The sequence below is a fragment of the Marmota flaviventris genome, chromosome 8 (assembly GCF_047511675.1).
Source record: "Marmota flaviventris isolate mMarFla1 chromosome 8, mMarFla1.hap1, whole genome shotgun sequence".
Lineage (NCBI taxonomy): Eukaryota > Metazoa > Chordata > Mammalia > Rodentia > Sciuridae > Marmota > Marmota flaviventris.
Genome location: NC_092505.1, coordinates 49557116 through 49581540, shown reverse-complemented (window position 1 = coordinate 49581540; position 24425 = coordinate 49557116). Strand labels below are relative to the sequence as shown.

The window sequence follows — 24425 nt, the reverse complement described above, 5'->3', positions numbered from 1 at the left end:
CATGACACTTAGTCTTCAAAAGACAACTTCTCTCTTATTTATCCTGAAAATTAATTCAGCTCAGACAGGTGAAAATGTTTCAAAGGGTTTAATTTTCCTAGGAATCTAAGGAAAACATAAAATAAAAAATACTTTTCGGAGCATGTAGCATGTATTTCTAATTTACAGGACAATCTTTTTTTTTTTTTCTTTTTTCCTTTCCTGCTAAGTCCTGTTACTCAAGACAGAACTGTAACACAGCTACCTAAACTTGCAATATGAGACCTGGAGCTATTCTCAACCTCTTCTAGAATTTGTTTTCTATGGTAATTTCTGAGTGTGAGGTATAGAACCAATCAGGAGTAGGAAGGATTGAAGGTCAAAAGAGAACTTGACTTGCAAGTCTGACACGGCTATCTTTTGAAGGAAAAAACTAATATAAAGACATCTCCCCAGGTGATTCAGAAGTGTCTCCCCTCCACAGCCTAAATGTCGCCTCTGTTCAGTCAGCTGGGTACACATGTTGCCCTGTAATTTTTGGGAGAGAAAGCTCTTCTCTGAAAGGTTTTCATTGCTCATCCAGGCTTACACATCTTTTGCAATGACCTTAAAATAAATTCCTTTACTTCTCTTCCAATTCTAGTAAACAAACAAACAAACAAAATTTTAAAAACCCTGATAATCAGGAATCTTTTCCAAGTATGTTCTGGCAAAGGATATTTACCACTAGATGCTAAGGCAAGTTCTGCTACTGTTGATTATTATGGATATTTTAGGCCCAATTTCACCTAAGCTTGAATTGAAAATTCATTCAATTTTCTCTTGAGTTTATCTGTCTTACACCAGCACTTTGTAATCAATCAATGCCTCTTCCTGTCTCAAATGTCAGAAGCCTCTAATGGATTCCCCAGAAATCCTCCTCTGACAGATCCCCTCCTCTCAGCCCATATGTACAGGAGAGATAATTGATGTACCCTAAACACATGTTCTAATCACCCACTCTGTCTACCTTCCCAGCTTCTCTGCAAGCTCTTAATGAGTCATTTTCCACAAAAGTCTTAAGAGGAAAAAAGAGAAGGAGAGAGGAAGAGAAAGATGGGGCTGGGGGAGGGAATTGTATTCAATATTTGAGCCAAGTTGAGAAATCGGATATCTTATGAAACAAGAAATGTGAAAAATTAGAAGAAAATAGGGTGTTGATTATTTAATTCAACTATTTAAGATGAAAATAAAAATATAAAGAACAAAGTGTATGTCCTTAGGTAATTTTTCATTATTTTTATCTCCTCTCCCAATTTTTCTACTTTTTAGTCATTTTTTTCTCTAATTAAATGGGTACAAAAAACAAAACAAGAACAGAAAGTAGATTGGATGTTACCTTTTTCTTACAACTCCACTCATTTGTATATTTAGATTCTATATTCTATTTAGATTCATTTAAGGAATAAGTGTAAGAACAGAGGTATAAGCCTGAAAGTGAGACAGGAAAACAAGCTAAAAATAAAGAAGGAAAAAAAGTGGTGAAGGCAGGGATGAGGACATGAATGACATACATTTTTCTGCAATTTACTTATTTTTAGTTATTTATCATTAGACTTTTCCATTTTGTTCTTCTGAAGTGCTCTTTTAACATTTACTAAAGGAACAAATTCTGTAACTATGTCCTGTGTGAATCTTTATATTACATTGCAAACACAGGAACAAAATATACAAAGCAATAAAATAATTTGAATAGATTTCCAACAGAAAAATCTAGGGAGAACAAAATACAGCAAAAATCATTATATTATTTTTCTTCCTAATCATATTCTATGCATCTTTTGAAATCCTTTTCAGTTTTTTCCTGTTCATAACTAATCCTTTTTTTTTTGTAGTTGTAAATGAACAGAATGCCTTTACTTTATTTGTTTATATTTATATGGTGCTAAAAATTGAACCCAGTGCCTCACCTGTGCTAGATAAGCATTCTGGCACTGAGCTACAGCCCCATCCCAATCTTTTTTTTTTTTTCTTAATCTCAAGTAGAGAACTGAAATAAACAAAGTAATAAGCCAAAAAAGAGTCATGCTTTATCTTCATTTTCTTTTATTAACACAGTTACTTGACTTTTAAAACCTTCTCAGATAGTTTCTTCTTTATTTTAAAGATTCATTATATCTTAGAGAGGCAAATATAAAATATTTTAAATTCTTAGGATTAATCTAGAGCCAGGCAAAGATTATATTTTAATGCTTGAATTAAAATGAACAAAATTATATTATTATGAGACCACAGAGTCGTTTTTACCTGTTCTTGGGTCCGATTTTTCCAGTATATCCACCTTTTTCTCCAGTCTGGGCCTATCATGTTTTCAATTGCATTTTCAGCTAGGAAAAAAAAAAAAAACTTAAATTAATTCATCAAAGGACTTAAAAACAGCATACTAACAGGGACACGGCCACATCAATGTTTATAGCAGCACAATTCACAATCGGTAAACCCCGATATTCAGGAGTTAATAATTTAGATGATCTTTTTTTTTTTTAATATTTATTTTTCAGTTTTCGGCGGACACAACATCTTTGTATGTAGTGCTGAGGATCGAACCCGGGCCGCACGCATGACAGGTGAATGCACTGCCGCTTGAGCCACATCCCCAGCCCGTTAGATGATCTTCACCTTTTTTTTTTGCCATATGAACTAACATCTAGGTGGAACCAACCTAGATGCCCTTCAGTAGATGAATGGATAAAGAAAATGTGGTATATATACAAAATGGAATATTATTCAGCATTAAAAGAGAATCAATTCATGGCATTTGCAGGTAAATGGATGAAGCTGGAGAATATAATGAAAAGTGAAATTAGCCAATCCCCCAAAACCAACTGCCGAATTATTTCTCTGCTTTAAGCATGCTGAGCCATAATATGCTCTGTGTGTGTGTGTGTGTGTGTGTGTGTGTGTAGGGGAGGATTAAATGAACTCTAGATAGGACAAAAGGGAAAAGAGAAGAGAGGGGGCATTGGGTTAGGAAAATTAGTGGAATGCGATGGTTATCCTTACCTTAAGTACATGTAAGAAAACATGAAGGATGTGACTCTACTTTGTGTACAACCAGAGATATGAAAAATTGTGCTCTATATGTGTAATATGAATTGTAATGCATTTTGTTGTTATACATAACAAATCAAATTTTTTAAAAAAGAATTTTATTACTTAACAAGGATAAAAATTATTATTAACAATGATCTTACTTTCTTAACTATTTCATGTCAACATAAAATCAGTTGAAATAAAGGAAAAATGTTGATTGATATGGGTACATGTATAAGAAAGAATTATGTGTCTAAAATTTATGAAAAGTACAATTGCTTATAGAATTCCTAAAAGTGTACCAAACACAAATATTCTGAATTATACCTTTTTAGAATATGAATACATGTAAACATCATGTATCAAATTTATTTATTCTTTTTAGTAGTCATGAAACACTTGACTGAAAAATCCAACAAATATTCAACTATATGAATGACGAAAATCTTGAAATGTTTTATTTTTACACTGTTCACTACTGCTTCACCACTGCAAATGTTCAAAACTCAATTCAGAACCCACATTCAAAGATACTTACTATCCTTGAGACGAGCCTGAAGAGCCTCTTCCATAAAATAAATAGCTGCATCCCACTGCTGCTTATCAGAAATGGACCGGTCTTCTAAGGCATTGTGCTGAATCACCCTCTGAAATACAAGCAATGAAAAAAGCTGGGTTTGACTCAATGTCTCCTTATTTCAGTAATTTCATATTAGCTTAGTGAATATTCAAAATAACAGATGTATTTAAAATAGCATAAAAACATATCCCTTCCATCAAAATGCAGTTCTTTTTATTTGCCTGCTTATTTGTTATCTTTCTGTCTAAAAAAAATAAACAGTGGAGATCCTCTCCTGGCTCACATTAAACAAGTTAACTATGAATGAAGGGGAGATAAAGGTAGTGGTAGGTAGGTATAATATGCATTGAACTGCACAAAATGCAACAGTCAGAACCCCGATATTCAGGGGTTAATAATTTAGATAATCTTCACCTTTCTTTTTTTTGCCATATGAACTAACAGTCATTAGTATTTTTTTAAAAAAGAGGAAAAATTAATAACTATTATTTCATTGTTAAAAGCAATAAAAATAGTAATAGGGTAAATAAATGCTTAAAAGACCTAGATCATATATGTTAGATATTTGTTTTAGCTGAAAATTTGTTTCCAAATTTTATAACTTTTGAATGAATGAATGCAAATGGCATCATTCTCTAAGAAACCCAGTCTTTAAAGCACTTAACAAGAATAAACAGTTTTCCAATATGAAGACAAATATTTCTTCAAAGCAAAGTTATAATTACAACCAGTTAATGGTGAGATACATACGTTTCTATAGCACTGCTCAATCCTTTCATTCAACAGTACCTCTCATGACTCTCTAAGCACGGCAGATACTTAATAAAGGTCTGATTATGATGGTGAATACTGGATGTTGGTCAGGAACTAGACTCTGCAGTCTGAGCAGGCTCTGAACCCCAGCTCTGCCAATGACAATTGGGCTGTCCAAGAATTACATCAAATAATGCTTGCAAAATGCTAAGCAGAGCTCCTGGCACAAGGCAAACACTGAACACATGGTAAAGATTTTAGACCCAGTTATCTACACACAGGCGAATAAAATGACTAACGGATGACAATTTGTGGAAGTTTACGGGAGCCCGCTTACTGCAAAGTTTGACTCATTTCTGAAATGATAGCCAAGATGAAATAGCAGAGAGTGATTTTAGAAGAGCAGAGAAATGTTAAAGGGAAGATTACAGAAAATAAATCTATTTCCTTACTTTAGTATTTTAAATTAAGAATTTAATATTTAAAAAGGCATATAAAAATTATCTCCTATGGAAAAAACTCAATTTGAGAAATCATGTTAAAAATGATGCTGACATCCTAATTAAAAAAAATGACATACCAAACTATCTTCTGCAAAATCATTCCACTTGTGGCGTTTAATACTTTCTTCTTTTACAGCCTCTTTAAGTTTATCAAATATGTCATCATGTTCTTTTCCCTTGGGTTCTGTCATGAAGCGGGAAAATTCTTCCTGTAGGGTCTCCCAAGCAACCTACAATTATTTAAAAGAAAAAACCCCTGTGTTTATACTACATACTTTAATATGAAAAATAATGAAATCAAGTCAAACAGATGTGATAAATCAGCTTATCAGGAAATCCATATGAAGGAAAGTACATTAAGAAAAAGGCAGCAAATATAAACTATGGTCTAGGTAGTAGGTGGGACAGGTTTGGCTTCCTGACATGTTTGACTATTTAGACACAGTGTATTAAATTTTTAGAAATTAGTCACCAACATTTAAAAACTGAGTGACTTCATATAAATTTTATGGACAATCTGGAAATAATATACCCACATTCCCACATGACAACACCTGGTAGAGCTGAATAGGGGCCACTTCCTTTAGATGAGGTTTGCATTCCAAGTCGGCTAGAAGATTTAGTTAACTTGTTTATCTTTATCATCATCATCATCATCACTGTCTTTATTTTGGTCCTAGGGATTGAACCCAGGGGTGCTTAACCACTGAGCCACATCCCTAACACTTTTTATTTCAAGACAGGATCTTGCTAAATTGCTGAGGGCCTCTCCAGCCACAGGTATTACAGGTTTGTGCTACTGGGCCTGCCTTAGTTAACTTGTTCATTTCACCCTGTAAGACAACTGAGTGTGCTGGCTTCTACACCATAAAAAGTTCAAAATTTCTTATTGAGTCAACTATCTTCACATCTTGGCCTTTAAGCAAACACATGAAAAAAGGCATAATTACTTTCAAAAATAGCTTGAATACAAACAAGATACAAGCATTATTCACTATTGTATTATAGCTAGCTCCTAATAATCTAATAAAAGGAAGAGTACTGTATTAAAAAATAATTAAGAACTAAATCTGGTTATGATTAGGTGGGCTTTTAAATGTTGGACTTTGTTTATCACACCCTCATTCTAAATATAAGAAGTTATGGCATAAAGACAAATGATTGTCAAAAGGACACAGTGCGTTGTGAGGTATTAACATCTGCACTTCCTGACCCTCACCAGATTCATGTTCTTTCCATTGTGCCTAAGGTTAAGAACAATAAGTGGGGCTGGGGCTGTAGCTCAGTGGCAGAGCGCTTGCCTTGCATGTGTGAGGCACTGGGTTCTATCCTCCCCACCACATATAAATAAGCAAATAAAATAAAGGCATGCTGTCCATTAAAAAACAAACAACAACAAGAACAACAACAAAAACAGTAAGTGGCAGGAGACGAAATCATGGTTTTTATGATCACTTACCACTTACACTTGAATCTTAGGAATGAAAATATCCTCTCATGGGATAGGACTCAGAAAACTGTTAGGGCCAGTAGTAAGGAGGGCTAGTGAAGTGGTGGCAGTAGCTCACCAATTTTTATTCAGGGTAAATATCTTGAGAACTGTGTGAAGCAACATACTACTTAGGCAGAAAGGCAGCAAGAAAGAGAGGCTTGAGGAAACTGAGAACAGAGTTAAAGCAGCATAGGACTGAAGCAGGACAGGAAAGGGGAGAAGTCACACCTGAATAATTAGAAACTGATACTTTGTTTTTAATGTCAGTGTGAAAAAAAAATTACTTTCAATGTTGACTCTAATTTTGTGAGCAACCTCACAAAGAGTACTCCGCACAGAGCAATGTGCAGGACAGGTCAGCCTGGACAATGATGATGATCATAATAGCAGCTGCATTTCCTCAGTAGTTACTATGGGTCAGGTGTTAAGAATTTTTTACATATATGAACTCATTTAGTCCTTATAATAACTCTGTGAGGTAGGAAACAGCATCATTTCTGTTTTTTAGATGAGGAAACAGAAAGGTTAAACACCCAGCCCAAAGATCACACAGCTAAGAAGTCGAAACAAGATACACAAGTAACAAAAATGGATTCCTTAAAGTACTTTTTATAATTTTTAGTCTAATTGGCAAGAGCCTACCTATGAAAATGAATAGTGTAATTTGAGCATTATAAGAATGAATAAATAAAATGTTTGATCTATTAAACATTTTCCTAAGTTGTTCAATATATTTCACATTCAAACAAATTTTGCTGGTTTTGTTAAATGTTATCTTTTGGAGAAGAACCAATGCCCTCAGGCAAACACCATCCCAATTAGCAAATTTTTATATCTACATTAGCTGGTAGCAACATTAAAGTTAGTTCCAACAGAGAGATGAGGAACAAAGCATAAATGAAGTATAAAGGCCAAATAGAAAAATAGTGGCTGTGATGAGAGTAAAATCTAAAATTCACAGCTCCTACTCTCTTCAGATAATGCTTCTTACCCATTTAATTAAATTATATCCTAACCTCTACTGCTTTATTTGGAAGCTGTTTATCAGTCCACTGTTTAAGCTTGATATCCACTGTGGTATTAAAAGTTCCTGAATTCATGGTTTGTGCAGCTGGAAGATAGATGTTTTCAATCACATGAGTTGATACTCTTTCCCACAAAGACTGTTGAAGGATTTCCTCCCTGAAAAGCAAAACAAAATTATAAGAACAACAAATTTAAATATAATAAGTTTCTAAAAACAGCTTGATTGAAGTATCATTAACTTACTATAAATTGCAAATAAAGTTTTGACATGTGTATGACATCTGTGAACTACAGCAATCAAGATAACAAACATATCTAATATCCCCAAAGCTGGAACCACTCTATGTACTGTGACTATGATTAATTTATACTTTCTAAAACTTTATTTTTGTCTTCTTTCACTCAACAAAATTATTCTGAAATTCATCATGTTGTATGGGTTAATATTTCACTTGGGGCTGGGGATGTGGCTCAAGCGGTAGCGCGCTCGCCTGGCATGCGTGCGGCCCGGGTTCGATTCTCAGCACCACATACAAACAGGGATGTTGTGTCTGCCAAATACTAAAAAATAAATGTTGAAATTCTCTCTCTCTCACTCTCTTTAAAAAAAAAAAAAAAAAAAAGTTTAAAAAAAAATGTTCTGCTATTTAAAAAAAAAAAATATTTCACTTATTTTTATTGCGAGAAGTATTCCATCGAATGAATTTGTTCATCCATCCACCTGTTGATGGATGCTTAGGCTACTTCTAGTTATTGGTTATTACAAGTAAAGATGTTATGGGAATACATTTAAAAATCTTTGTAAGGACATACGCTTTCATTCCTTTTGGGAAAATGTCTAAGAGTGAAATAACTGGGTCTTTTGATAATTATATGTTTAACTTTTTAAGATATCACTAGACTATTACACAAAATGTTTGCACCATTATACATTCCTACCAGCAAAGAATGCAAGTTCTATGTCCTCTATGTCTTTAACGGCATTTGGTATGCTCAGTCTTTAGTTTGGGCTATTGTAGCAGGTTTACAGTGGTATCTCCTGTGGTTCACATTTCTCTAATAACTAATAATTTTATGCATTTTTCATGTGTTTATTTGTCTAACATTAACATATACTTTATGTGTTTACTGTAGAGTTTAACAAAGAACTTTTGATATAATTTTTACAATTTATCAGACCACATCATAAAGCATAGTGGTTTTATGGTATTGCTAGATGAAATAACTTAACACATCATGATTAAGGAAATAATATAAAAGATGCATGATCAAGTTGAAAATATTTGTAAGAAATTTTAAGAATACAGATCACTAAATAAGAAAAAGAAATTATTTTAATTAAGAAAAAAGTGAAATCTTAAGAAAATATTTGTCTTCCCTTGAACCAAATTTTACTATAATAGGATTCAAAAACAAACAAAAACTAAAGCATAACCAAATCCAACCAAATGAAAACAAAAAACCACATTGTTTATCATATGGTCAGTCTTCAGCATAACCTCAGTCAACGCTGGAGGTCAATCACAGAGCTCAGAGTGGCAGAAACACCCCTGTTGCCCAAAAGCAAAACAAAGAGCTTAGCTGCTGGTTTCAACTGGCCAATTTTAAGGTCTTTGGTCAGTTATAACCAGAAAACCAGAGTTCAAGGAAAGGATACATCACTGATGCCCAAAGAACAGAGACCATTCAGTCACTGAGTAATGACAAAACGTGGATGAATTTAAGAAGATGAAAGAAAAGGAGTTTGTAAGGGATTCCTACTGAAATGCCATTTGAAATACAAATAGGAAGATGTATGAAAACAGAACAGAAGACCAGGGTACAGTCTCTGACCTCTAGGGCTTTTTTCTACTCCTGCCTCAGAACAGGTCTGATCTGTTATTTCTTTTTAGGACTCTTGGACCAAGAATCTACATCCTTGACACACTTTTGAAACTGTAACAAAATCCAGAGTACCAAATTCTGACAAGCCTACTTCTTTCTATTCCAATCCATAACAGACAGTTGCTATCACTTTCCTTTATACAGCCTCTCCTACCCTTTCATCACCAAGTTGTTGTCCTCTGTCCCAGGCTCCTACTGCTCCCCTCCATCACTATTTTTAATGTGGCCACAATATCAGTTCTATAACAAATAAGGAATTTTACACTCTCACTATTTCCCTGTTCCTTTTATCTTTAAACCTTTCTGGCTCTCCCTTAAGGAAAGTGATTGTCCTCAAGTTTTACTGAATGGAAGCTGTCAGCAGTTAAATGTGCTTCAGAATTGGGAATTAGAAGCTATGTTTTCTTCACCCTATAATCTCTCTTCTAGATCATTAGTCCTCAACTCTCATATAAAAACTCCTGTACTATGAAGACACCCATCTGGTTGTACCCATCTGCTATCCTTCCTGTTGCCATCATCCAACAATTCCCCTAGCGTGTTCTATAGATTTCTTCACTGTAGGTTTGTCCATCATCCAGGGATACAGTCTACAAATACCCATACATATAACTCTTTATCGCCAAGAACTTGATCTACATTTCATTTTAACTAAGAAATACTTTTTGAAGTGGATTTTTTTTTCTTTGAAAGAAGAGGACTTATGCTGGTTGCAGTGGTGCATGCCTGTAATCACAGGTTGACTTGGGAGGCTAAGGCAGGAGGATCTAAAGAAAAATAAAAAAATAAATAAATAAAAAGGGCTGGGATGTAACTCAGTGGTAGAGTGCTCCTGGGTCCAATCCCCAATATCAAAAAATGAATAAACAAATAAAATGAAAAGAAGAGAACTTAATATAATAATTTCAACCAATACAGAGAAAGTAATAAGTCCCCCAAATCTTTTTTCTAGGAGACACACACTTTGTAGTTTATTATTAAAAAGTATAGTGCCTATATAAATATTGTATATGGGTGTGTGTACTTACACAAGTGGACCATATTATTCATACTAGTTTATAAATGCTTTTTACAAATCTTAATGTACATTGTATATAGTTTCCCATGTCAACATCCTGTATTTTTTAGTGGCTGCCCAGTAATCTATAGGAAAATCAAATACTATGTAATTCTGAATAGAAAATGTAAGTTACTGTCCATTATTTTTTACATTTATAAACAAAACCAAGGTGAAGATTCTTCTGTGTTCATCTTTTTCAAATATATCTTCATTTTCATATATTCCTAGTAATGTCATTGCTGGATATAAATATATTCACTTAATGTACTCTTCTTCATTAGCTACCCATCAAAACACTCAAATCTTGTCAATTCTATTTTTAAGGTAAGCTTTTGAATATCTTGAAAATGGCTCCTCTTCTTCACCTACACCACCACTACCTACATTTATTTAAGCCATCATCACCTCTTATTGTAGCAGTCACCTGCTTCCTTACTTCTAGTTTTCTCCACCTGTATTCCATTGCTGTATCACAAAGATCTTTCTAAAATATAAATCTGATCTAAACCTCTTCAATGGGCCCCACTTATGGAATAAATTCTAAGCTTCTGAATATGGCTTGTAAAACTTAATATTCTGGCTGTCATTTATTGTTCTATTTCTTACTTCCTGACTCCATCTATGCTAAGCCAGTGGAAACAGCTACCTGGCTTGCCTCTCTTGCTTTTACTGCTTGGTCTCCGTGATACCTAATACCAATGCACCCATTAAATCTCTGATTATGATTTTGTAGCTCTTCAATTCCTCAAACTTGAATTAGGGGATTCAACTGTGCTTTTCTTTTTTACTTTTATTTTCATTCTTTTAAACTAAATTAAAATAAACAATACTTTTCACCAAAAATGAATACCAGAGTACCTTTTTAAAGTTCATATCTATGAAGCCAACCAACTCTCCTACTGGAAAAGACATATACTTGTTGATGGTCACATGTTAATGATATGCCAGTATCTCCTACTTATATTAACAATTGGTTCTTGAAAACCAAGTACTTTATGTAGAAATGCTGACAGTCTACAATCCAATACATGACAAATCAAAACACCAACTTTTTAAAAACACAACTAAAATACAGTTCAATGTCTACAAATAAATAAAAAAATGTTAGGAGCTAAGGTGCTTATAACACTGAAATATAAATCAGTCCTGTGATTTAAATAATTATATAGCCATTAGGCATGTGCCCTAAAACATCACAAGACATTATGCAGCAAGAGATACCAATAAAAATTTATAAGGCAATATCAACCATGTCACAAAAATTAAATGTTTTTGGTGTAGTGCAGTTAAATTCAATGTGGCATAAAGTTAGATTAGGACTTGTCCTTGTGATTCATGTCCTTTTAAGCTCTAGAGTCTGAAGGAAAAAAAGTCAATGAAAAGATGAGAGAATTATCTGATCTGACAGCTCACAGAAATAATTCTCCAGGAGCTAGATGTCGCAGTTCTCACCCTTGCCTTTTCAATGGTCAATCTTGCAGTACAGGTTTCTTATTCCTTCACTATCCATTTAGCCCCCTGGCATTAAATAAATTAGATTTATCTTCTGGGTTTGCATCAGTGTACATATTCTTTGATTTCAGGATTGCTCTGTCCAACCAAAACTAAGCTTTCCATTTGATGATGCCAGAAATTAATTAGCAGAAGGATCAGTTTTCCCTCCCATAAACTAAATGATTATATGTTTTAGTTTACAAATCATTTACGAACATTACTCTCATACAACCTGACAAAGCAATTAGTTCTGTTTTTGAATCTAAACACAAATATTTATGTATCTGTTTCTTGCAAATTCAAAAGCTAACTGACTTACACAACACTACTGCAATAGGTTAAAACATAAATATATCAAACATAAGAAGTTGTATCATATATATATGATTTAATAAATCAACAAGTACAGATAAGATCAGATCTCTTTTTTGGGGGGTGAGGATTAAGGAGAGATTAAAAATGGTCAAGTACTGCTAAACAGATCTTACTTATCTGTGACGCTGAGATGGGAATGGCAAACTTGAGAAGCAAGTCTGGGAATTTAGAGAGACCTTGTCTCAAAATACAAAACTAAAAAGGGCTGGGGATATATCTGAGTGGCAGAGCACTCCTGGATTTTATCCCAGTACAGGAAAGGAAAAAAAGGGGGGCAAATATTGACCAAGAGAAAGAAGGATCATTACTGAGGAAGAAAGGACACTGGGATGGGGAAACTAGTGAAACCAAATTCAAATTTAAGGACTAGACACTAGTGTCCTGACTTGGTGGTGAAAACCTTCAACTGAGCAAACATAGAAGGTACTAAAAATATTTATCATGAATGGTAGTAAGAATAGTTTTGCTACAAGAATGATAAATTCTTAAATATACCACAGACCATATATGGAAAATAATTTAGGCACAAAGAATTTATTAATCAATATAATGATTGCAAAAATTTCAAAGCTACTTTTATATAGCTGACTGAGGTACATGTAGTTTATTTGTTTATAATGCCCAATCCAACAAATTTAAGAATGCCCAAATTAACACAAAACATAAACTGAAGGTGATCCTTCACGTTAAAAGAGATTCGTGTGAGAATTTACCTTAGGTAAAATGCTGCAGAGGTAAAAAGGCAAAAATAAATAAATAAATAACAAATCTTGAAAATGTGATCTGTATACAATATAGCAGGAGTATGTTTAGAAAGCAATCACTGTCCTTACTCCAAAATGAGAACTTGGGAATATATACTACTTTCTCTTTATAAAACAATTTTCTCTACAGTTTTTTTCTCTATGATTAATCTAACAACGAATTCTAATAGATTGTTTGCTATGTATATAAAGCATAATTTATGAAGACTTCACCTAAATGATTTTATAGAAAACATGATTATATATTTATTAACTGTAAAGAAAAGCCAAAGATTTAAAAGACCATGTATAAAGCTATCTTCCAGAAATTCAATGATTAGGTTACAATTGCAGACATCTTGCAAAGATATAATTTTATGCAACAATAAACACTGCTTTATCAATCTAAGTTTGCATATTTCATTTAATTCAACTAGTAACATCACTGAGACAAGGGATTAATGGCAAAGTCAAATACTCACCAATGTTTCGGTGTAACCTGGCTCAGACTGATAACTTCATCAAGGATTTCATTTTTAGCTTTTTCAAATAGTTCATTCTAGGCAATATAGATACAAGTAAGATTTTTTGCAAGACAATAAATTTGCCCTGTTATGATTTTAAGGAAATCAAAAGAAAGCCTTTGGTAGGGTAGTAGGCTGAATTTATGTATAAATATGCAGTTCTAGCAAAAATACTCTTATAATCTATTTTTTTGATTTTTTTTTTAGGAATATCATTATCCAGATAAGGACAAAAAAAGTGATATGAATATTGATATAAATGACCACCTTACTCAGTTCCAAATGTAGGTTTTCATTAGCATTTTTTCCCCAAAGATTTCCATATTACTGATGTTATATGAAACAAGATTTATCTATTTAGTGTAATAGTAAATAAATGTTGGTTGGTTGTTTTACAACAAATGGTATTTTAATATTAAGGAAAAACAATATTCAGTTTCCACTAAATTAGAGTCTACTTCTCTACGGTAAAATGCTGAAAGGTAATTTTTAAAAATTTTTGATTACACTTTAAAGAATATTCTTCAATTCTCAGGACATTTTAACACTTGTTTTGATATCTTATGATACCTAATTACATTATGAAATACAGTAAACAATTTATTTTAGAAGAGATAACTGTGTCTATATTATAGTCCAAACCAAAGCAATTTAGCTAGAGATCTCTCATTAACATCAATTCTGTTAGAATACAGTAAATTAAAATATCCACAAAATATACGAGGTACCATGTATTACCCGATCAAGTTCTCGCAGCCGAGGATAGTTATTCTTCCACTCAGTTTCAAGGTTAAAACGTGTTGCTGAGGAAGAAGGAAACTGTTTTAAGTTTATGATTCTCATTTATTTATTTATTTATTTCTATGTGGTGCTGAAGATCAAACCGAGTGCCTCGCACATGCTAGGCAAGTGCCCTACCACTGAGTGACAACCCCAGCCCCATGATTCTCTTCTCAGTTGTAATGGTGAAAGGCTATCTTGCATATCTTCTGTATCAACCGTATTTCTGAGGGTGCACCTATGATTCCTTAGTACTCTGGGTTCTTAACATCTCAGAATTTTATAATTACAATAGTTATCTAATATTTTCTTTGATTCTAGTTTTCCCATTTCACAAACAGGTGCAGCAGCTTAGTATGGCCTCTAAGAGAAGGATCTGGAGTTAGACCACTAAGATTTAAATCCTCAGTCTAACTGCTATGTGACACCAGTTGTGTAAATTACTCTGTACCTGTATTCTCTTCTGTGAAATGGGAATAAAAATAATACTTAACAGGTTGCTCAGGTACTAAGTGGGATAAATATATAAATTTTCCAAATGGGAAAAGAGAAGACTATATTCTCATCAGGTGATGCTATGTAAGGAAAGACACAGAGCAGTAAATTGTGGGACTAAGAAAACAGGACAATATAGCTGAAGCACAGGATGCTCTGCGTCCCAACATGTTTCCTCACATTTCTTTATAAAGAGAGAATCGAAGTTCTGTATAGTTTAGTAAGTAAGCTTCCTCTCAAGCATGACTACAAACTTCTTGACTTTTTTAATACTCTGTAATGGCTCCTAGCAATGTTTCTTCTCAAAGGGAAAATCCCATAATTAATGACACACCAAAGGTTTGTGTTTTTCCATTTTCCACATATTGTCTAACAGTAAATCAAGTACAACTTCTAGGTAACTATAAAGAAAGGGAGTGAAACATGATGGATGCTGAAGATTGCCAGCTAATAAAATGTCTAAATTTGTTTGCTTATTTTAAAAATCCAACTTACCCTTAAAACTATCAGCCTGTTGTTCAACTGACTCTCGTACCATTTTCCAAAAGCAGTCTGATACAGCAAGGCTTAAATTTCTTGTAGTCACTTGGTGTGCCTTTAGCATACTTGTCCTATTGAAACAAACAAGGGCTAAAATATATTCAAATGGTAAAGAGACAATAATACTACCACTATCTTGGAGAATGCACCTGTGTGTTATGAGAATAGACACTTATATCTTTTATATAAGTTACGACACTATTAAGTATGACTTTCTGTGGTGAAGGAAAAGTTCCACAACTGGGCAATCCAATAGAGTAACTGCTAGCCACACAGGGTTACTGAGCCCTTAAAATAGTTGGACCCACTGGTTCTCTACTTGTCCAGTGTCAAAATCCTTTCCTGAGTGTGATAAAATTTTTAATTTTATCAAATATTAACTAATTTAAATTTTTAACAATTGCAGACTAGCAACTATTGTATTGACAGCACAGTTCCATGTCTGTCAGTTCTTCCCAACAGACACTTCTGTAGGCTGTTGGCAGATACACTATTCTATTTCCAGAAACACTCTACGTATAAAGCTTTAGTATAATAAAATTGCCCTTTTAGCTTTTCCTTTTTAGTCAATACCTCTATTAAATTCTGATAATACTTATTCAGAGATATTCTTTTGACATCCTCAGTTCAACTTTCCTTAATACTTTAAAACAAAATGTGAACACATATTTTAAAAAGAAAATGCTAATTTTAAAAAATCACTTTCTAAGTGAAATAACATAGGAGGTGTGAGTGCTGTCTTCCAGTGTCCACATCTTCAGGGGCAATTTACCTTCCCTTCATCTGCATACTATGTGACAAACTATTCCCAATTCTGTCAGAGTAGCTGAAGAACTTGCTTATTAGATACAGACCACTAGTTGGGGAAAAAAGTCCATGTTAAATTAATAGCTACAAAACAATGACTTTTTAAGTGAAAAGATTTAAACTATCCTCTCACTATAAATTTTAAAATACTTTTGCAAGATACTTACTTTAGAAGTTTTGAATTCTGAAAAAATTCTTCTTCATATTCTCTTATAGCTTCAATGCTTTCAGAGCTATTTCCTAAGGTAAAAATGATGATCAAATTTTCACCAAGGAAATTAATCTTTATTACTTGAAAAAAAAAAAAACTGAAAATGAGTTATAATAATCCATCTTGCATACCTTTTCCTGTTACAACAGCAAAATAGCCCAGAGCTTTCATTGGGAAGAGCTTTCCTTCAATTATCTGTTGAATCTGTTTTTAAAAGTAGGAAAAATAAATGAGATAGAAGCTTACATAATTTTTAAAAGGATAATACATAATTTAGAAAGCAAAATAATTTGTGATGCTATACATGTTGAGCAAAATATATTAGTATGTACAAAAGCATTTAAATGTAATTCAATTCCTATTTGAGAAAACCAAATACATTTAATTTTACTATTAAAATGTCTTATTAAAACATATGCACTGAAATTAAAACTTGGAATGATTATGTAGTGCTTTGGAGTTAATCTCTGAATTCCTGCTCTGCCACTGAACAACTATGTAGCCTTAATTTTTTCAAAAAGGTTGTTGAGATTATGAGATAATACAATACTGCGCATAGGCAAAGAAAAGCACTCAAATGATAGCTTTTTATTATTATTTCCCCAGTGTCTTCAAATATCTAACCTCTAAACAAGCTGGATTGTCTTCTTTTAGTCTTTCTTCTTTCTCCTTCCCCCACTTCCTTTTTTAATAGTTGGACCCATTGGTTCTCTATTTGTCCAGTGTCAAAAATCTTTTTTCTGAGTGTGATAAAAACTAGATGCTAAACCCAGAAAAGTATATATATGCACAGAAAATATAAGAGTTTCTACCCCTGAGGCCCATTCAGATGAATACTGGGGTAGGAATTCCTCTTCTAAGACTCATTACAATCTAGGCTAATGCTGAATCTTTGACATGAAAAAGAACAAAATAAACTTTAATTCTATTTCAAATGAAATTCAAACTGACTATCCTACAAAGGAGAAAAAAAAAAAAAAGAAAGGTCTGGAGAGAAATGGAGGACACAGAAATTTGTTTCTACTTTACCTCTCTCCTCTACATCAGGACCAATACAGCCACATCAGGCCTTACTCTTAAAAATAAGGCACAGCGGAGGTCATGAGGATATGGAGAGTTAATACAGCAGGCCTGCTTCCTTTTCCTGGCATCTGGGAACTTAACTGATAAACAATCCCCTATACTGATATAAAACTTACTCTAAATGAAAGTGGCTCTTTGTACAAGTAATGTGGTTTATGCTGAACAATGTGCCTTCCTTGTGGGAGTCTGGAATTTTGGTACATGAGGATGTCTATCTGACAAGCATCTGACAAAAAACCTTAGGTGTGAAGTCTCTAACGAGCAATTTGTGGCTGCCAGACTTCCTTTGTATCCTTTCACTGTAATAAACCTTAGGTGTAAATATAACTATGTGGTAAGTCCTGCGAGTTCTTCTATAGAATCACTGAATCGAGGGCTGGTCTGTTTGGGAGACTCCAGATACTGAGGAATAGTCCCAGAAGGTGTAAAATGGGAAGGACACATTCTATGAAGTAGCAGTGGGGCTGGGTACCAAAGTCTAAAGCTGTTGTCACACACAGGTAGGACAATATTACTCAAAGATGATAGCTTCCATGTATATAACAAACACTTCTGTGCCAAGCATTATTCCAACCATTTTACCATATTTATTAAACTCATTAAACCTTCACAACCTATGAGACAGTACCATGAATATCCTCATTCCACCAGATGATGAAACCTTAAGCTCTGAAAAGTTAAAAAATTTACTCAAGATTACACAGCTACAAATGATAAAGCCAGGATTTGAAGCTAAGCAATCTGGCTACAGATTCTATACTCTTAACACAGAAGTTTCTGTCTTTGCAAGTAAATAGAGAACATCTTTAAGAGAAGACTTGAACCCTAATAAGACACACAAGGAGGGGGGAAAAATAGGAAAGCTGTTAACAGATTTCAATGAAATTATTCTAAACATATTTTTCTAAGATAAGAGACACTTGAATACTACATGTAGAACTCACAGAATTTAAAAAATGAAAATGATCTTAGATCTTATCTAGTCAACTAGACTAGTGGGCTGGATTCTGGATTGACTGGATACAGAAAAGTGATTAAGTTTGCCTAAGACCACACAACCAGTTGATAGTGGAGCATGGATGAAAGCTGGGAGCCTGATGCTCAATAAAACTTATCTACTATACCACGCAGTCTTGATGAATGAGAGAAGGTAATCCTTCCTACAGTAAAATGGCATATGTAAGATCAAAATAAATCTATACTACCACTCATTTGTGGAAGAAAGGAAGGAAAGGAAAACATTAGCAGTTTAAAATATTTTGTAAGTAAATTAGTTACAATATACATGGAATTTTATTTATATTCCAAAATTACACTTGAGTAATTTACTATAATTTTCTGATACTTCATTTTAAAATAGGAATCAAATCCCACAAATGCTAACAAAGATTAAAAAATTAAAAAAAAATTAACTAATCCCTATTACAGCTAGAGCTATTATGAAGAATCTGTTTTTATAATAAACAATTTGCCCTTACCCTGCTTGGACTAGCTACATTCTTCTCTGCCAGGTCTACTTTGGTCAAAACAAATATGGTTCTTCTTCCATGAGGATCCATTTGACTGACTAAGTCTGTAACAATACTGCGTTCAGCATCCACAGATCCATCTGAAAAGTTGAAAAATGACACTATAATAATTGCAAAGTAAATACAAACTATACCTTAATGTCTGCTTTATAACAAGAACCATTTTCTTAATACATTTACCTTACTTATGAAAGGAAACTCTGAACAATAAAAATTTCTATGATTCCTAGAACGAAAAATATGAAAATATCCTCAACTTCAATTCTATATGCAAATAAAATGAAAAAAAAGGAAAAGTAAACATCTATTTGTCTTGTACATTTACATAATGTGCATTATTGGGGGTGAAGCTTGGATTACTAAAGAAAGCATATCAATGTAACTACAATTGTTTAGTATGATTTACCTTGAATACACAGTATGATGGCATTAGGATTCTGCATGTAAGCTTTGCTGATACTGAAAATAGTTTCCTTTGTGTCAGGAGCCATGCCTGATGTGACAGTCTTGAAGAAAAAGGTTTTAAATGTCATTATAAATGTTACCCACAGTAGAAATTTAAGAAAAAAAAAAATCATGTTTTGTCTATACTTACATTTATCACACCTGGTAAGTCGACGAGCACCATCCTCTGTAATCCAGGGCCTTTCACATTTAAGGATATAGTCTATTCAGGAAGAAAAAACATAAATATGGGCGGGGGGGAGCGGATTGTTAAGGATTTTTTTGGTGCTATATATTCTGAAAATTCAGCATCTCATCCATTCAGATGAAGCATTTGGAAAAAAAAAGTTGTTCTAATCTTAAAAGTAATTATTCTAGAATATTATCCACAAAATGATACATTATTTAGAATATTTTTCAAAAAATCTCTGTATCTTGGGACAGCTATAATCAAACATCAATACCAATACTGAAATTTACTTGAAACTATAAACAATGCAATTCTATAAAACATTTTGAAATAAACTGCAACCCTTACCTCAGGGCTAACTGTACAACCTTCTTTCACATTTTTCCTCATTCGAAGTTCTATTTCATGTCTTAATGCTGCAAGCTGTTAAAGGAAGACAACAAAATTCAAAGAAATATTAGTTCACAGATATTCCATTTAATTGTCTTAAAAGCTCACAGGGCTTATAAAGTTACACACATAAGCCTTAGATGAACTCTACTTACATCTTCCTCTTTGGTAAGATCAAACTCCCGAGAACTATCTTTAAACAAGGCCACATGGTGAGGACCTTCACTCAGAGTCACCTGAAATTATAGAAAACAAATAACAATGATACATTATAGTTAATATTAATTTCTACAGCACTTACCTGGTCCAGCCAGAGCCACTGCATCACACACATCTGACAGTTCTTCACACTAGAGCTATCACTCTGGCAGTTCTGTATTGCTCATGTATATATCATATGTGTTGTGATTTTCCAACAAGATTACTGGCTACTTCATATCTTGTAACCAAATGCTCTTCCCCTTTTCATTCCTTAGTCAATGTCATGAAGAATACAGTGAAACTTGAAAAACTCAAAGAAAGGACTACAATTAACTTCAAAGGTGAATTCAAGTAAAGGACAATTCATTTATTCAACATTTATGCTTATGACCTATTTGTCAAGTGTTGCAGTTAAGAAAATACAGTTGACTGGCCCTGTCTTAGGCCTCACTACATAGTAGGAGAAATATACATACACAGAACAGAGTGGCAAAGCCTAAGGTGCCACAGATAAGAATGGCAATGATATTAGGAGAGTCTGAGAAGCTTTACCCAAGGAGTGGCCCTTGGACAAGGGGTTTTATAAGAACTTCTAAATTTCACATTCCTTAATTTAGCAATTATACTTTTCACACTTTAATTTTACTATTTTACTTTAAAAATACAACTCCTTCCACTGACAGTAACTACCAGGTTAGATTAAAAAAAAAAAAAATAGCGCTGAAAACAACTATGGCATATCCTGGACAAAGTCCAGGATCCCAGGGGGATTTGCAGGGGATTCTCCTGCAGCTGTTTTCCATCAGAGCATTTGTTGATTTGTGGCACAGGGCAGAGGACAAGAAAAAAGCCTGAAACCTGCAGCAGTTTTGCTGGATTAACTAGACAAAAACTGGAGTTCAGGTTTATCAAGTAGACATGATTCCAGAGAAAAATTAACTGCAAAAGTGACACCCCGACAAAACTAAGCCCTATATCCTGTGCACTGTTTGCCTTCAAGACATGTGCATATTAGAAAACCAAGCAGAAAGTAGCAGCAAAGAGACTAAAATGCTAAGTCAAGACTTTGCTAATTTCACTGTCCTGGGGAGACAAAAATATGGAGTGCAGGGTCCATCAAGAAGGAGAAATCTGGAAAAAACATTAGAAGACTAGTGGCCAACTTAAAATAGACAAACCTTATCTGTTTCAAGAAAATCTGTTCACACTACAACTACCTACCAGAACAAAGTTAATTCTCTCCTGCATTATTATCCACAACCTCTACAATTAAGGTACTAGTAACAACACCAAATGTAGATTTCCAATTGATTATGAAATGTGATATGAAGCATAGGTTCACTTTGAGATGGTGGAGGTACCCCAAATTCCTACCAATAGTAAAATGGATTTAAAAAGTATAGTACATTCACTCAATAGCACGGAAACATGAAGAAGGAACAAGTATCACACAACACAGCCAGACCCAAAAAAGTGCATTCTCTTGTTTGAATCATACTAGACCGCCCAATACTCCTTGTTGCAATTATAAAGATTTCACTTCTTGAAGATTTTGATATCAGCTCATTGTCTCATTTTCTACCACTATTCTAGCTATAATTCTTGGTGATTTCCAATTTCCCAATTCTTAATAATTCCATACCCACCCCACCAGCTAACTGTAAAACAAAGAACAACAAGGAACACCCTCTCCCCACCAAAAAACCCACAGATTCACTTTAAATTTATGTCCACAGATCTTAATGGGGATTTCTAACTCATCAATCCTAACACTACTTGACTTCATCAATTACTACTACAGGTACATCAACTTCTCATAAAGTCTTCATTTCTTTCTCTTGTCTCAATTCTTTCTCCTTATATAACAGCTGATAATTTGGCTTCTCATTTCATTGAGGAAGCAGAAGCAATCAAAAAATTTCCATATATATTCCACTTATGTGTCCCCACTGGTAAACTGAAATGATTGCTTTTCTTTTCTTTTCTTTTTTTTTTTTTTTGGTGGTATTAGGAACTAGGAATTGAACCCATGGCTTTGCACAGGCTAGGCAAGCAATCTACCACTGAGCCACACTCCCAGACTTTTTAATTTTATTTTGAGACAGGGTCTTGCTGAAGCTGCCCTTGAACTTTTCATCTTCCTGCCTCAGCTTCCTGAGTAACTGGGATTACAGTGTGTGCCACCATATCTGGCCACACCACTGACTGACTGCTCCTCAGTCTTTGTTGTAACCTTTCAGCAGCATTTGACCTTACTGATCACTTCTTCCTCCTCACTATATTTTCTCCTGATCCCAGTAAGGTCCTGGTTCCCCTCCTATTGCATTGGCTGGACCTTCACATTCCTTTATTGTCTCTTCATTCAACTTTTTAATATTGAGAGTGCCCAGGACACAATCTGGGTCCTGTGTTTAGGTCCACAACCTCCTTCATCACTAGCATATACCTCCTTTTTCCCTATTAAATATGGCAAGAAATCCTGTTGTTGCTACTTTAAAACAGATTCAAAATCAAATTATTTCTTATTACCTTCAATGTTACTTCACTGGTCCAAGGATCAACTGGATAATCTGATAGCCTCTCACCTGGTTTCCATGATTCTGTCTATCTTGCCTTTATCTAGTTTTAACATAGCAGCCAGACCCCTTAAAAGGCAATATAACTCTGCTTTAAATTCTACACTGGCTCTTCATCTTATTCAAAATAAAAATCATGGTTGTTGCAATGGTGTGCAAGGCCCTAATGATTTGCTTCACTCAGTCCTACATTATCTCTGTGACATCATCACAACTCTCCACTCTGGTCAAGTCACACTGGTGTCTTTACTGTTCCTTAAACATGACAGTGCTTCTCTCCTCCAACCACCCAAGGAGCTGTGTACTAGCCTGGCCAGCCACTGTACCTCCACTGTCCTCATCCACACTCTCTTTTTCTGCCACATGGGCATTCTGGCTGTGCCACTTACTCATTTCTACACTAGGAATAATTCAAAATGCTATATAAAACTTCTTTTAACTAAAAGTCTTGATTTCCACCCAATGAACAGCCCTCATCAAGTGGTGACTTTCCTGAAGCACTTCATTCAGATGGCTATTTTTCCTACCTTCACTGGAGAACGTGTCATCATCTCTCCAGATCCTCGAGGGAATATTCGTGCTTGAGCAATCATTTCCAACACACTTGTTTTTCCAGCACTCTGATCTCCAACCACAACAACCTTATCACAAAGCAAATAACATTTATTCATATTTCTCAGATAAAAAATTTGCTTAAATAGATATGAAATGTTGCTTTTTTAATCTTTTAAAATTATTATAGTTAAAAAATGAGTTTTTGTCTAACCTACTGAGCCTATCTATTCATTCCCTCTCCCTACTTATTGTGGGTTAGCCTCCACATATCAGCAAAAACATTCAACCTTTTTTTTTTATTAGTTGCTCAAGACAATACAATGATCTTGACATATCATACATTTGATACAAATTGGGTATGAATTCTCATTTTTCCACGTGTACAGATTGCAGGATCACATTGGTTATACAGCCACGTATATACATATACAACAATACTAGTGTCTGTTGTATTCTGCTACCCTCCCTACCCCCCCTCCTCTCCCCTCCCATCACCTTCCTCTACTCAATCTACTGTGACATATTTCTCTCTCTCTCTTTTTTTCTTCTTCCCCCTCACACCATCATAATAACGATGAGGGAAGGGAAGGGGGATGGGAAAAAGAAAGACAGTGGAATGAATCTGAAATAATTTTCCTATGTACATTTCATACGAGTACACCACAGTGAATCCCACCATCATATGCATCTGTAAGAAGGGGTCTTAACTAGAATAAGATATATTCTATGCTGGTACAATTATATCACAATGAATTCTACTGTCATGTATGATTAAAAAGAAGCAATAAAAAAGTAGAAAAGGATGATATAATTTTAAAAAAGAATAATTTATAAGATAGATGTGTCAGTTAATATGCTATATTAGGTCAAATTTCTAAGAATAGGGGTTAATGCTATATTAATGTAATCCATCTTTTTGGTATAAAATATCAGTTAGATGGAGGTTCTAGTTTCATAGAGAAGTAGGAAAAAAGTAATGTAGAAAAGGTTGAATTTGCATTAGAATGAAGAACAAATGCCCTTGGAAGCAAAGGGTTATTAAATATCATATTAGATTACTGGGGAAAGTATTGTGGTCATCTTCAGGGTGGACTAAATGTACATCCTTCTGAGAAGCCTCACGTAAAATCTGATAGAAG

General features: G+C 34.1%; 1 protein-coding gene across 4 annotated transcripts in view; it reads right to left on the bottom strand.

The window, feature by feature from the left end:
• Positions 1-24425, bottom strand: part of Opa1 (OPA1 mitochondrial dynamin like GTPase) — an 83827-nt gene that overhangs the window by 28138 nt on the left and 31264 nt on the right. For all 4 annotated transcript variants that reach the window (XM_027935975.3, XM_071615196.1, XM_027935972.3 and 1 more), the window contains 15 exons: positions 23259-23372; positions 20110-20190; positions 19913-19987; positions 19526-19597; positions 19337-19436; positions 18880-19010; positions 16450-16522; positions 16275-16347; positions 15256-15371; positions 14224-14288; positions 13444-13520; positions 7396-7561; positions 4965-5117; positions 3590-3698; positions 2266-2345 (listed from right to left, as the gene is read on the bottom strand). In XM_027935975.3, coding sequence (XP_027791776.3) covers positions 2266-2345; positions 3590-3698; positions 4965-5117; positions 7396-7561; positions 13444-13520; positions 14224-14288; positions 15256-15371; positions 16275-16347; positions 16450-16522; positions 18880-19010; positions 19337-19436; positions 19526-19597; positions 19913-19987; positions 20110-20190; positions 23259-23372 — 1485 coding nt within the window. The remainder of the gene's footprint in view (positions 1-2265; positions 2346-3589; positions 3699-4964; positions 5118-7395; positions 7562-13443; positions 13521-14223; positions 14289-15255; positions 15372-16274; positions 16348-16449; positions 16523-18879; positions 19011-19336; positions 19437-19525; positions 19598-19912; positions 19988-20109; positions 20191-23258; positions 23373-24425) is intronic.